This window comes from Cetorhinus maximus, chromosome 14 (assembly GCF_964194155.1).
Source record: "Cetorhinus maximus chromosome 14, sCetMax3.hap1.1, whole genome shotgun sequence".
Classification (NCBI taxonomy): Eukaryota; Metazoa; Chordata; class Chondrichthyes; order Lamniformes; family Cetorhinidae; genus Cetorhinus; species Cetorhinus maximus.
Window position 1 is genome coordinate 64490522 of NC_135892.1, and position 15748 is coordinate 64506269.

At 46.6% G+C, this 15748-nt stretch overlaps 1 protein-coding gene across 5 annotated transcripts in view; it reads left to right on the forward strand.

Moving 5' to 3' along the window:
- LOC144689692 (follicle-stimulating hormone receptor-like) overlaps nt 1-15748 on the forward strand; it is a 203983-nt gene that overhangs the window by 99689 nt on the left and 88546 nt on the right. For all 5 annotated transcript variants that reach the window (XM_078556999.1, XM_078557004.1, XM_078557000.1 and 2 more), the window contains exon 2: nt 136-207. In XM_078556999.1, coding sequence (XP_078413125.1) covers nt 136-207 — 72 coding nt within the window. The remainder of the gene's footprint in view (nt 1-135; nt 208-15748) is intronic.

A 15748-nucleotide genomic window follows, 5' to 3' on the forward strand; every position in this document is an offset into this window, starting at 1 on the left:
GGACTCCCTTGTGTAATTATCTCTCCTGACCACCCATGGCCACTAATTTATTTGGTATAGCTGTGTATTTTTAATAAACCCAAGCATCAAATGTTTATCTCGTGTTGCTAACACCTTCTTTTCTTCCAAATCCAGGACATTCAAATACACCAGTCTGAGCGTTATTCCAAGTGGAGCTTTCTCTGGACTCAGCAACTTAACAAGCATGTATGTATTCAACTGATGTGTGTAATGTGTTGGACATTCAGTTGTGGCTCTGCTTGCATCATCTAAAGCAAACTGGAACATAGAGAAATATGGTGGGAAGGATTATACAAATGATAACCCAGGATAAAATTAACAGTCACTTAGACAAATGCAGATGAATTAAGGAAAGCCAGCATGGCAAATGGCAATGGTTAATGGCAAATTGTGTTTAACTAACTTGATTGAATTTTTTGGTAACAGAGAGAGTAGATGAGAGTAATTTGGTTGATGTGGTGTCCATGAATACCCAAAAGATATGAACTGCAGTATTCTTCTTGGGACGAGGTTGGTTATTTCCTAACATTCAGAAGCAGAGAAACATGGGGATTGTGCAGTGCCAGGATTAAAGATTATGGTCATAATCTTCTGGCCATCATCATTATTAGAAAAATGAGTTCTGAGACAACACACAGACCATGGGTAAAAAAATTATTTCTGCTATATTTTAATGGATGAATGATTGTTTATGTGAAAGCAGTTTCAACTCTGAGATGTTCTCCAACACTGGCAGCCACTTCAAGGAAATGATGGGCAAAATATTACGTTTGGCATGCGGGTGCATGCCCAACACGCCCGAGCGTAAAAAGAAGCGTGATAATGTCGGGCGAGCATCCCGACGCCATCGCGCAGTCTCGTGATATTTTGTTTGGTGAGCGCGTGCTGGAGTCGGCTGCACACCTGCCGACAATTAAAAGGCCTTTTAAGGCCATTAACAATCTAATTAAATTCAAATTTACGCTGCCTGTCCAACTTAACGGTTAGCAGGCAGGCAAGGTGGCCAAGTGGCCTTTACAGTTTTTAAGAAACCTCAACCACGGGCGGGATGAGGTTTCCTAAAGCAGATAAACATCAAATAAAAATGTTATTTTTGAATTAAAAACATGTCCCAGCTCATGTGACAGAGTCACATGAGGGGACATGTTTTATGACTATTTTATTTCCTTTTTTAAACAGTGCTTCATCTCCCTGACGCAGCTCCATGCCTCAGGGAGATTGAAGCGCTCTTTTGCGCACATGCGCAAAGATTGCGCTAGGCCCATTCACCCTCCTCCCCCCGCCCGCCCGCACAGGCAGTGCTGAACGCTGCCGCTTGCGTCCAATGTTGGGCAGGCCTTAACTGCCCCGCCAGCGTGAAATCGCGATGCGGAACCTATCACGGTTGGCTTCCTGAGAACCCCTGCCCAGCCCCACTGAGCACCCCCGTAAAGGGCAAAATCCTGCCCGATGTTACTTCAAGATTAAGCATATCCAACTGAGACATTGGAACACTTGTGAACCAGACCATTAGTAGCCGTTGAAACATGTTTAAATTCTTTACCGAAAAGGAGAAAAACTTCAAAACAGAATCGCTGGGACTAAATGTAGATGGCAGAGTTTCCTCTGAATAATGAAGGTGTGACGCAAAAATAAATCCATTATGCCAGATCCCAAACCATTTTTCATTTGACAGATTTTCCCAATGTCACTCTTGTGAAATATTGGAGCACCTGACAAGCTAGGTGATAAAGGCCACGTAAGGTACTGTAAAGACTTGTAAAATCTTTGTTCCTGACAGATTTTTTTGATGTTGACAACAGCTTCACTGTCTTCCTTCATACCTATGACTGTGATCTGATGGTTTTACCATCTCCCCACATTCGAAAGAGGCCCCATTAGGTTTTAATTGAGAATGCTCCTATTTCTATGTTTTTATAGGAAGACTAGAGGGGACAGACTGTTTAGACACTATCTGAAGTATATGGCACTCAAACATCGGTAGCACCAGGTATAGGGACATATAAGTCACAGATGCATGTCACAATGCCTTCAGATTCTAAAGTAGTCCAATGTGCTAAGACTATTTGACCCAGAAAGCCGAGAACCTGAGTAGATATCAATGTAGAGGAATGTAATTATCCAGTTAAAGAATCAGAAAGACATTTAACTGCTTAGATACTGTGAAGCAAGGGTTTTGTTTAATTACTAGAAAATAAATATGTAATTACTGTTTCCCTTACCCAGTACAGCTGCATAAATGACAAAAAAGTATAATCACTGCATAAATATGTTTACAGATAAACAATCATTCTTTTGCAATTCTCCACCTAAAATAAAATCAAACTCAGTGTGATAACAATCAACAAAGTAAACATTAGCTTGAATGTTGCAGTACTGACAGCCACAACATAAGATGGAGGGAGATTGAACAAGTAGAATTCTTTCCTATTAATGTATATATTAGGATTATGAAAGGTGCACCCTATGGCTAACTGGGTGAAATCTAATTCACCTTTACTTTGGCAACAACAATGCAGCTTGTTAAAATTGATTGTCCTGTCATTCTTGGACCTGCTGTGCATGAAAAAGGTGAAAGCTATCCATCTGTATGTCCCTGTGCCTGCCTATTTTAAAATGGTGCTACCAATGCCTTTGTATGAATTATGTTGGTCTCTCACGTTCTCTCTTGTACTCTTTCTCCCTAATGTAAAAAAAAGACTTGATGGCAGATCCAATGTAAAATTTAAAACAAAAAACTGCTAAAATCTGTCTCCCAATGTGCTTTAAAATCATTTGGAGAAACAAACCTCACAAAGAGTATATAGTTTTTTATATAGTGTTGCATAAACAAAATAAAGCAAAAGTCCTCTGATCATCAGCCTCAGTCTTTGCCTGCATATATCTGTAATTCAGAACAGCCTCTCTGTAAAAGAACAAAAATAGTCATTTGAAATTGGTTTCTTGTCAAAATCTATGCAGCAAATGTTCTAAAATCATTGTCCAGTTTGCTTTCAAATCACTTGGGGAAACAAACCCATACATTATAATGCACTGAGGAATGATACCTTACCACATGTTGCAACGAACCATATTGACGCATGCTGGGAGATAGCCACAATGATTCTACTAATTCCCACAATGAATCTTAGAATCATAGAAATTAGAATGGTTACAACACAGAAGGAAACTATTCGTCCTGTTATATCTTTGCCAGTTTTCTGCAAGAACAATTCACCTTGTACCACTCCCTCGCTTTCTCCCCATAGCCCTCCAAATTTTTCCTCTTTTAGATAACGATTCAATTCTCTTTTGAAAGTCACAATTGAATCTGCCTCCACCATAGTCTCAGGCAGTGCATTCCAGATCCAAACTATTTGCAGCATAAAAACATTTTTCCTCATGTCACCATTGCTTCTTTTGCCAATCACCTTAAACGGGTGTCCTCTGGTCTTGATCCTTCCATCAAGGGGAACAGTTTCTTCTCATGTACTCTGTCCAGGCTACTCATGATTTTGAATACCTCTATCAAATGCTCTCTCAGCCTTCTGTTCTCCAAGGAGAACAGTCCCAACTTCTCCAATCTATCTATGTAACTGAAGTTCCTCACCCCTGGAAACCATTCCCTGAACCTTTTATGCACCCTGTCTAATGCCTTCACATCCTTTCTGAAGTGTGATGCTCAGAACTGGTTGCAATACTCCAGTTGAGACTGAGCCAGTGTTTTATACAGCTTTATAATTACTTCCTTGCCTTTGTACTTCATGCCCCTTAATAAAGCCCAGGAACCTGTATGCTATATTAACTGCCCTCTCAACCTGCCCTGCTACCTTCAATGGTTTGTGCACAAATACCACCAGGGCCTTCTGCTTCTACAACCCCTTTAGAATTTACCCTTTATGTTATGTTGCTTCTTCCCATACTTCCTATCAAAATGAATCACTTCTCTGCATTAAATTTCACCTGCCAATTGTGCACCCATTCCACCAATCTGCCTGGCACTAGAGCAGGAAATAGTAAGTTATTTGGTGGATTCAGAGTGAGGGAGAAAATAATAAAGTCTAAATTAGGGCTATTGTGCATTTGGGTGAATGCACAGAATATGGTAAATAAGGTCGGTAAGATACAGGCACAGATTGCCGTGTGGAAATATAACAGAGACTTGGTTTAAAGAAGGCAGGACTGAGCATTAAACATTCCTGGATACAAGGTACTCAGGAAAAATAGGAAAGGAGGAGGGGATGGCAGTATTAATTAAGGAGAGCATTGCAGTACTGGAGAGAGAGGATGCTTCAGAAGGGACAAGGGCAGAATCCATTTAGTTAAAACTAAGGAACATAAAAGGTGCAATTACGTTGCTCAGCGTGGTCTATAGACCGCCAACCAGTGGGAAAGACATAAAGGAACAAATTTGCAAGGAATTTACTGAGAGGTGTAAATATTATAGTGTAGTTATAAGAGGGGACTTTGATTATCCAAGTATGGACCTAACCATGTAAAGTACGGAGAGCAGCAAGAGCTCCTAGAGTGTGGTCAGGAAAATTTTCTAAAGCAGTATGTTTCCAGCCTAATGAAAAAGGAGGCACTGTTAGGCCTGGTTCCGGGGAATGAAGTGGGCCACGTGGACCAAGTGTCAGTAGGGGAACATTTTGGGGATAGTGATCATTGTATCATAAGGTTTAGGCTGGCTACGGAAAAGGACAAGGAAATGTCCAGAGTAAGAATAATTAACTAGGGGAGGGTGAACTTCAATGGGGTAAGAATGGATCTGGACCAGATAAATTGGAAACAAAGGTTGGCTGGCAAAATGGTAACTGAACAATGGACTGCCTTTAAAGAGGAGATAGCTCAGGCACAGTCAAGGTATATTCCCACAAAGGGGAAACACAGGGCAAACAGATCTAGGGCTCCCTGGATGTTGAAAGAGATAGAGAATAAGATAAAGAAGAAAAAGTGTGCTTAAGGCAGATGCCAGGTGGATAATACAACTGAGATCCAGGCTGAATATAAAAGATTCAGAGGTAAGTGAAAAGGCAATTAAGAAAAGCAGAGAGAGTATGAAAAGAGACTGGCAGCTAATATAAAAAGGAACCCTCAAAAGTCTCCCATAGGCATATAACTAGGAAAAGGGTAGTAAAAGGAGTAGGGTCGATTAGGGACCAAAAAGAAGATTTATGCGTCGAGGCACAGAGCATAGCTGAGTATTAAATGAATACTATGCATTTGTCTTTGCCAAGGAAGAAGATGCCATACAGGTCACATTGAGAGAGGAGGTAATTCAGACAATTGAAGGGTTTAAAATTGATAAAGAGGAGGTACTGGATAGGCTATACATAAAGTTGATAAGGCACCAGGACCCGATGGGATGCATCCAACGGTACTGAGGCAAGTGAGAATGGAAATTGTGGTGGCACTGGCCTTAATTTTCCAGTCTTCCTTTGGCTGAGGGGTGATTCCAGAGGACTGGAGAATTACAAATGCAATACCCTTGTTCAAAAAATAGTGTAATGATAAACCCAGCAACTACAGGTCGGTCAGTTTAACCTCAATGGTGGGGAAACTTCTAGAAATGATCATTCTGGACAAAATTAATAGCCACTTGGGCACATGCGGGTTAATTAAGGAAAGCCAGCATGGATTTGTTAAGGGCAAATAGTGTTTAACTATGTCACTGAAGCTTATTGATGAGATAACAGAGAGGATCGAGGCCCTCTTGTGGGGCAATCTGGAACTAGAAAACACAGTTTAACAATGAGGTATCTCCCATTTAAGACTGAGATGAGAATTATTTTTCTCTCAGAATGTTGCTGGTTTGTGGATTTCTGGTCCCCAGAGAGCAGTGGAGGCTGGGTCATTGAGTATATTCAAGGCTGAGTTAGATAGTTTTTTTGACTGACAAAGGAGTCAAGGGTTATGGGCGGAAGGCAGGAAAGTGGAATTGAGGCCATAATCAGATCAGCCATGATCTTATCGAATGGCGGAGCAGGCTCAAGGGGCCTACTGAAGAGCCTGAATTTTTGTCCGGGTGGGAAGGCCACTCACAAGCCTGGACTTAATCAGGGGGGTGTTGGGGAGGTAGCAGTATCTCCACCCCACATCCTTCTGGCGGTCACATAGCACACACCCGTGCCCTCCTGCCCCCACCCCTGCCTCCGAACTCGTGTCTGGGAGAGGCATTAATTTCTGCCCATCGTTTCTAAAAGCCTTTCCACCACTCTGACTAAACTGACTAGCCGGTAGTTGCTGGGCTTATCCTCATACCTTCTTATGACAAGGGTGTAACATTCAAAGTTCTCCAGTCCTCTGGCACCAGACCTGAATCTAAGGAAAATTATGGCCAGCGCTTTCAGAATTTCTACCCTTACTTCCCTCAGTATCCTTAGATGCACCTCATCTGGTCCTGATGACTTACCAACTTTACTTACATCCAGCCTATCTAATGGCTCTTCCTTATCAATTCTAAAACCATCTGGTGTCTCAAATACCTCCTCCTTCACCATGACTTGGGTAGCATCTTCTTCCTTGGTAAAGACATTTGCAAAGTACTCATTTAGTACCTCAGTCATGCTCCTACATCCCTACATAAACACCTTTTTCAGTCCTTAATCGGTCCCATTCCTCCTTTTATCACCCTTTACTATTTACATGTCTACAGAAGACTTTTGGATTTCCTTTTATGTTAGCTGCCAATCTCATCTCATACTTTCTCTTTGCGTCTCTTATTTGCTTTTTAAATTCTCTCTGAACCTTCAAAATTGAGCCTGATTCTCAGTTGTATTATCCACTTAACATCTGTGATATACATCCTTTTTCATCTTCATTTTGCTCTCCATCTCTTTTGTCTTTCCAGGAAATACTGGATTGTTTTTCCTTACCTTTCCCCTTGTAGGAATGTACCTTGACTGTACCCGAACAATCTCCTCTTTAAAGGAAGACCATTGTTCCTTTACAGTTTTGCTTGCCAACCTTTGATTCCAATTTACCCGGGACAGATCAGTTCTCACCCCACTGAAGTTCACCCCCTCGTAATTAATTACTCTTACTTTGGATTGCTCCTCTTTCTTTTCCATAGCCTACCTAAACCTGATGATACAATGATCACTTTTCCCCAAAATGTTCTCCCACTGACACTTGGTCCACTTGGCCCACCTCATTACCAAGAACCAGATTCAGCAATGCCTACTTTCTCATTGGATTGGAAACATACTGCTGTAGAAAATGTTCTGCGCATACTCTATGAATTTGTGTTCCTCTCTGCCCTTTACACAATTACTACCCTAACCTATATTCAAATAATTAAACTCCCCCATTATAACTGTTCTCTAATTCTTTAACCTCTCTGTATTTTCCTTGCAAACTTGTGCCTCCACATCTTTCCTACCTACATGATATATTGAGCATTGTAATGGTGCCCTTATTGTTTCTCAGCTCTAGCCAAATTGATTCTATAATGAACTGCTCTGGGACATCCTCTCTCTCCAGAATTGTAATGTTTTCCTTAATCAACACTGCCACCCCTCCTCCTTTCATTCCTTCCCTATCTTGTGTCCAGAAATATTTAGTACCCAGACATGCACTTCTTTGAGTCAGGCCTCTGTTATTGCCACACATTATATTTCCATGTGGCTGTCTGCACCTGCCGATCAACAATCTTATTTACCACACTCCCCGCATTCACACATGCACAGTAATCCTAATTTAGACTTTATTACATCTCCTCTTACTCTGACTCCACCTACTAGCTTACTGTTCCGTGTTCTAGTGCTATCTGTCTCTCCCAATTGTCTGCGCCACTTGGTTTTCCTTTCTAGTTTTACCTTCTGGTTCCCACACCCCCGCCAAGTTATTTTATCCCCAATACCATTAGCAAATCACTCTGCAAGGAAATTGGCCTGCCCCATACAGGTCCCATCTCCCCCAGAGCTGATCCCAATATCCCAGGAATCTAAAGCCCTCCCACCTGCACAATCTCTCCAGCCTCAAATTTATCTGCTTTATCCTCTTGTTTGTATACCCACTTGCGCGTGGTACCTGGAGTAATCCAGAGATCACCACTGTATATGCTCAACTAATAATTGATCTTGTGTAAAAGTCGACCCCTGGCCTTTGGCCAAAAAATCCGAACTTTTTCTACTTACCACCCACTCACTGCTTCTCCCACAAGCTGATTCTCTGCCTCTCACCAACTCTCCCAGTCGCCGCCTCTCCCACAGGCTGATTCTCTCCCTCTCACTGACTCTCCCAGTCACCGCCTCTCCCACAGGCTGACTCTCTCCCAGTCACCACCTCTCCCACAGGCTGATTCTCTCCCTCTCACAGACTCTCCCAGTCATCGCTTCTCCCACAGGCTGATTCTCTCCCTCTCACTGACTCTCTCAGTCACCACCTCTCCCACAGGCTGACTCTCTCCCTCTCACTGACTCTCCCAGTCACCGCCTCTCCCACAGGCTGATTCTCTCCCAGTCACCGCCTCTCCCACAGGCTGATTCTCTCCCTCTCACTGACTCTCCCAGTCATCGCTTCTCCCACAGGCTGATTCTCTCCCTCTCACTGACTCTCTCAGTCACCACCTCTCCCACAGGCTGACTCTCTCCCTCTCACTGACTCTCCCAATCACCGCCTCTCCCACAGGCTGACTCTCTCCCTCTCACTGACTCTCCCAATCACCGCCTCTCCCACAGGCTGACTCTCTCCCTCTCACTGACTCTCCCAATCACCGCCTCTCCCACAGGCTGATTCTCTCCCAGTCACCGCCTCTCCCACAGGCTGACTCTCTCCCTCTCACTGACTCTCCCAATCACCGCCTCTCCCACAGGCTGATTCTCTCCCTCTCACTGACTCTCCCAATCACCGCCTCTCCCACAGGCTGACTCTCTCCCTCTCACTGACTCTCCCAATCACCGCCTCTCCCACAGGCTGACTCTCTCCCTCTCACTGACTCTCCCAATCACCGCCTCTCCCACAGGCTGATTCTCTCCCAGTCACCACCTCTCCCACAGGCTGACTCTCTCCCTCTCACTGACTCTCCCAATCACCGCCTCTCCCACAGGCTGACTCTCTCCCTCTCACTGACTCTCCCAGTCACTGCCTCTCCCACAGGCTGATTCTCTCCCAGTCACCACCTCTCCCACAGGCTGATTCTCTCCCTCTCACTGACTTTCCCAGTCACCGCCTCTCCCACAGGCTGATTCTCTCCCTCTCACTGACTCTCCCAATCACCGCCTCTCCCACAGGCTGATACTCTCCCTCTCACAGACTCTCCCAGTCACCGCCTCTCCCACAGGCTGATTCTCTCCCTCTCACTGACTCTCCCAGTCATCGCTTCTCCCACAGGCTGATACTCTCCCTCTCACAGACTCTCCCAGTCACCGCCTCTCCCACAGGCTGATTCTCTCCCAGTCACCACCTCTCCCACAGGCTGACTCTCTCCCTCTCACTGACTCTCCCAGTCACTGCCTCTCCCACAGGCTGATTCTCTCCCAGTCACCACCTCTCCCACAGGCTGATTCTCTCCCTCTCACAGACTCTCCCAGTCACCGCCTCTCCCACAGGCTGATTCTCTCCCTCTCACAGACTCTCTCAGTCACCACCTCTCCCACAGGCTGACTCTCTCCCTCTCACTGACTCTCCCAGTCACCGCCTCTCCCACAGGCTGATTCTCTCCCAGTCACCGCCTCTCCCACAGGCTGATTCTCTCCCTCTCACTGACTCTCTCAGTCACCGCCTCTCCCACAGGCTGACTCTCTCCCTCTCACTGACTCTCCCAGTCACCACCTCTCCCACAGGCTGATTCTCTCCCTCTCACTGACTCTCCCAGTCACCGCCTCTCCCACAGGCTGATTCTCTCCCAGTCACCACCTCTCCCACAGGCTGATTCTCTCCCTCTCACAGACTCTCCCAGTCATCGCTTCTCCCACAGGCTGATTCTCTCCCTCTCACTGACTCTCTCAGTCACCACCTCTCCCACAGGCTGACTCTCTCCCTTTCACTGACTCTCCCAGTCACCGCCTCTCCCACAGGCTGATTCTCTCCCTCTCACTGACTCTCCCAGTCACCGCCTCTCCCACAGGCTGATTCTCTCCCTCTCACTGACTCTCCCAGTCACCGCCTCTCCCACAGGCTGATTCTCTCCCTCTCACTGCCTCTCCCACAGGCTGATTCTCTCCCAGTCACTGCCTCTCCCACAGGCTGATTCTCTCCCTCTCACTGACTCTCTCAGTCACCACCTCTCCCACAGGCTGATTCTCTCCCAGTCACCGCCTCTCCCACAGGCTGACTCTCTCCCTCTCACTGACTCTCCCAGTCACCGCCTCTCTCACAGGCTGACTCTCTCCCTCTCACTGACTCTCCCAGTCACCGCCTCTCCCACAGGCTGATTCTCTCTCTCTCACTGACTCTCTCAGTCACCGCCTCTCCCACAGGCTGATTCTCTCCCGATCCTGCTCCTCTCACTCGCTGCTTTCTCTCCCGAGCCCTTGCTATGAGCAACGGCTTAGGGGAGGGGCAACAACAGGGAGGAAGTGAGTGAAAGGAGCTGAGAGTGGGAGAGAGTCTCAGGGGGTGGAACAGGCCACTCCAAAATGGCCTGAGATTGGGTCACACGTGCTCCATCGGCCCCAGAGCAAAAGAGTGGTTAAGCAAAAGTCCCAAAGTCCCATCATCGTACCCAAGAACATGTATGGATTTAAACCCCTATAAAATATTCCTTATGTATAACCGGTCCCCTACTTAAAAATTTGTGCTCAAAATGTTGACTTTTACACAAGTATATGCGGTACTTTTGAGGTACTGCTTGCTAATTTCCTACCTAGCTCTGTAAACTCTGGCTGCAGGGCCACATCCCTCTGCCTCCCTAAGTTGTTAGTGCCGAGGTGGACCACAACTGCTGCCTGTTCATCTTCCCCAGCCCCTGTGCTCTGCAGCCACTCAGTTACATTCTTATCCCTAACACCAGAGGCAACACACCAACCTGGAGTCAAGCCTCTGGCTGCGGAAATGCCTGTCTGTTCCTCTAAATATCAATTCCCTTATCACTATGCTTTTCCAATCTTCCTTGTGCCCTTCCGTACAGTTGAGCCAGCCATAGTGCCATGGACTTGGCTCTGGCTGCACTCTGCAGTGAACCATCACTCTCACCAGTATTCAGAATGGAATACTGGTTGGAGAGTGAGATGCACTCAGGGCACTCCTGCACTACCTGCCTGGTCCTTCTTGACTGTCTGGCTATCATCCATTCCCTCTCTCCCTGCGTAACCTTACTCTCTCGAGTGTCTTCATCTATAAATGTGCTATCCATGAAGCTCTCAACCTTGTGGGTGTACCGCAATGACGGGGTAGTTACTGCTCAAGCTTCAAAACCCAGAGCTCGCACTGCTTCAGTTGACAACACTTCAAGCACATATGGTTATCCAGGACACAAGAAGCAGCCTGGAGTTCCCAAGTGGAACAGGATGCGCACTCCACGGTCTGAGCTGCCCTGTCATTGTTCTATCTAGCACAGAATAAAACTTACTGAATGAATGAAGACTTGCCAGCTACTCAACAATAAGCTGCTTTCCTCCTGCTGATGTCACTTCATTTTATAGGGAGGTTAGATGAAATATTTTACTTATTGCTGAAAAACCTTAGGTTTGAATTTACTGAAAAAAATCTGAACTCTCCAGTGTTACTGTCCCTTTTTATTTAATTATAGCTTTATCCTCTAGATTTGATTAATTTATTGAGCACTGATTGTAATTATATGACAAAGTTGTAAAATTTGCTTTGCTTTTTAGTGTATGCGCTAATTAATCAATCAATAAATTTAGCCTTAATTTATATTTGATTAATTTAGATTAAATTAAGGATTTCCCAGAAAACTCACCCCATGGGAGTCCTTGTCGTGTGACATCAAGTTGCTCCCAGGGCAGCCGGACCTGCATAGCTCTGCCCTTCAGCTCATGCTCTTTTTAAATCTCCACTCTTAGTCCCTGTTCTTTTTAAATCTCCACCCTCAGCTCCCGCTCTTTTTAAATCTCCCCTCTGGATCTCAGCACTTGCTCTTTTTAAAACTCTGATAATTTTTTTAAATTTCCTGGCTCCTGGTTTAGCTTAGCGTCCTGGTTGAGAGAAAGAAAAAGAAAGGCTCACCAGCAAATCACTTACCCGCTTTCCTCTGGTGGCACACTTTGACTTTTATTCTCTTTTTTTCAAACTTGTTCCATTTGACTTCTACTGATTCCTCACCACTGCTTTTAATTATGAGTCTGTTATGCTGTTCCCTCTCAGGTCGACTCTGGGAGGTGTCAGCTGTGGCTCAGTTCATAGCACCCTTGCCTTTGAATCAGAGGGTTGTGGGTTCATGTCCCACTCCCGGAAACCAAGAACTGTGATTGTACTCGAAAGAGTTGCAATCTGTGACTGTTGATAACTCGAAAGAGTTTGAAGTGTATCACTGCTGTAAAGTAAGAAACTCAGGTCGACTCTGACAGAAGTTCCCCATGAACATTAAAATAGAGACCTCTTCCAAATTATTACACAGTACAGAAGCAGTACACTTCAATCTACTCAAAAATGTTTTTATACCAGTCATAAGCTGAATTAAGAGGTAGATGGCAGCCCCCCTATTTCATGCACTCTTGCACCAAGAAGAACAAAAGAACCATCAACTTCAATCTCCCCGTCAAGCCACACAACATCCTGACTTTGAGATACATGGCTTTTCTTTCATCCACACTGGATCACTATCCTTGACTTTCCTACCTGGCACCCTTGTGGGGAGTACCATCACCACAAGTACTGCAACAATTTAACTAAAGAGAAACTTATCACTGACTTCTGAGGCCTTTCAAGTCCCTCCCACAAAAACATACAAAAAGAAATAAAGGTCAAAGTTTGGACAAAACCAGGATAAACTCTAATGTTTACAATATACATCCAGCTTTTAGTAGAAAGGCTGAAAAAATAAATTACTGTCATTGAAACTGGAATTCTTTGCGCTGTGTTAATGTGAGACGATTAAGAAAGGAGAAATGATCTTTCGACCCATTTGCCAGCTTTTTCTACAGACCAGTAATGTGCAATCCATCCCATTGTGGATTCTATGGGTGGAATCATGCCAGATTTGGACAAAGTGCGGTAGCGGGTGGGGAAAAAGGATGTTTTACCACCAGCCATAATGGCGGCTTGTCGTGCCATATTGTCCCATTCCTGCATGTCCCGCCTTATTAATTATGCATTCATGGGGAACACGCCGAATCATTGGCAGGTGGGCTCGGATTTGTCCACCATGCCATGACCTCAGCGCTTTCTCTCTCCGGGCACCTTATTTAAAGCACACCAGAGCGCAGCCTACTTCATGTCTTCAGACCAGGACTGTTCCAGATGATAGATGGCCCCGAAAGCAAAGAAGATGGCAGCTCCCAAATTTAGTGAAGCCTCTCTGGTACACCTGCTGGACGCAGTGGAAAGCTGCTATGATGTCCTCTAACCCATCGCTGGCCACAGGAGGTCCACCAGAGTCACCAATCCGGCCTGGGAGGCTGTGGCAGTGGCGGTCAGCACCACTGGAGCACAGAGGAGGTCAGCCATCCAGTGCAGTAAGAGTATGAATGACCTCCTCCATTCTGCCCGGATAAGTCAGCCACCTCATCACTCTCAACTCACACACTCTCAAACCCTTCACACATCCACAGGGATCTCACACCTCAAGGAACAACGCTACTAACTCTCACACACACCCTCACATCTCCATCAGACTGATATCCTCTGGAGCTTGGGTCCTCATCCCATCCATGGCTCTGCTCACCCCACAAACATTCCGCGCAGTGCCATATGTCCTGCTCACACCCTCTCCATCTGTTTTCATGCCGGAGAAGCCTGCTCACATCAGCAGGGAGAGGTCCCAGACCGGGGGCGGAGTGACCCACATTAGGCCCCTCAATCACTTTGAGGAGTGTGCCATCGCGCTGACTGGTGAGGACATGGACCCTGCCTGCGGCATTGGTGAGGTCGGTGGCGAATACCCTTGTGAGGATCCTGCACCACATCATCACCCTCTCAATGCAACTGTGAGTGCTCTCTCTCCTGCTTTTGACTCTGCTGCCATGCACTAATTATCTCTACTTTGGTTCACAGGGAGCTCTGCCAAGTGATCGACACCCTCAGCCAGCCAGTCCCTCAACTCCATCCAAGTCCTCACTTCCAGCCAAGAGGACACCTCCAATGAAGAGCTGGAAATAAACAGCCTGGAAGACCCATCACAGCGCTTACCCACACCCTCCACCAGAGCAAAGGTACACAGCTCAGTGGGACCTAGATCTAGAGCAGGCTTGGGTTCACAATCTGGTGGTCACCACACGGACACATGTCCACAGCAGGAAGAGGCAGCTTCAGCTGAGCTCCCCGGCACTTGGAGGACGGCTGGGGAAGAGGCATCTGTGAGCTCCGAGTCAGATGGCGAGCCTCTGGATTTGGCCTTCCAACTCATTGTGGAGAGTCAGCAGAAGGCGGGGGAACATCACGTAGAGCTGTTGGAAGCCCTCAACAGAGTGGCACTTGAGTTGGAGGTGTGTGTCTGCCTACTCTCTGATGAAGTGGCTCCCATATGTGCATGTATAGAGGTCTCCATGGGGTGGATAGCAAATGCCATGGGGACCCTGGTCCAGCAAAACGCGGAGATGTGCGCCGACCTGCACTCCATCGCGGTAGCTATGGGTGAGTTGCAGCAAAGGCAATGCGAGAGGGAAACGGGCCACCTCGATGTCCCTCCAGGTGTTCCTTCCCCTCAAGGAGTCAGGCTTGGGGCTCTTGGGCAGCCAAAGTGAAGAAGAGCAGCAGCTGGACATCCCTGGGCCATCCACTCAGGAATCTCGGAGACTGCCTGCTCCATCTGAGTCCCCTTTGCCTGTGACCCCCTCATCCTCGCCCCCTGTTACTGCAGTGGGAGCAGCTGGCCCACAGGAGGACAGCCAAAGCAAGCCAGGACCCTCAAGGCCTCGACCTCTCAGAGGACGTGTGCTAAAGTCATCTGAGGCAACAGGGCCAACCATATCACAGGCTGTCTCCACTCCTCCTGCACATGCCGGGCAGCACCTAGAAGTGGTAGGCCTAGAAAAGTTAAGAAATTCTGATCACAAGTGGTTGCACATCTGAACACATTTTGTCACTTTATAATCTGAAAATTTCTTCACTTTCACTGAATAATGTGCAATGTTGTGTTTCAGTTTCATTTGCCCCCCTGGCATCACCTTCCACCTCTCCACTGTCACCTACCAATCCGGGCCCTTTTCTTTCCAGGATGTCCAAGTGAACGTGCACGTTCCCTACCTTCCCAAGAATCCCATCCCCATCCACATTGATCTCCCCAACCTCCTCCTTCCCATCACCAGAGTCCGTGTCTGGCACTGAATCCCCACCAACCACCCTCACCGTCCCTTCTACCGCTACTATCGCACCACCACCCTTCCGGCTCATTTTGCCCCCTTTCATATTAACCATTTCCTCCTATCACGCCCACCCTCAGTTTGTTCCCGTGGAGGCAGTAATTGACTCCACAGACTCCTCCCTTGCTTGTGCACCTGGACATTTCCCCCTTACTCCGTCCTCCACCCTTGCTCGCTCCTCCACCCTTACTCCCTCCTGTGCCCTTACTCCCTCCCCCCTCTGAACTCCTTCCCACTGCAAACTCCTTCCCCCCCCTCCATACTCCCTTCCCCACTCTGAACTGCTTCCTCTCCCTGAAGTACTTCTCCCCTTTGAACTCCTCCCC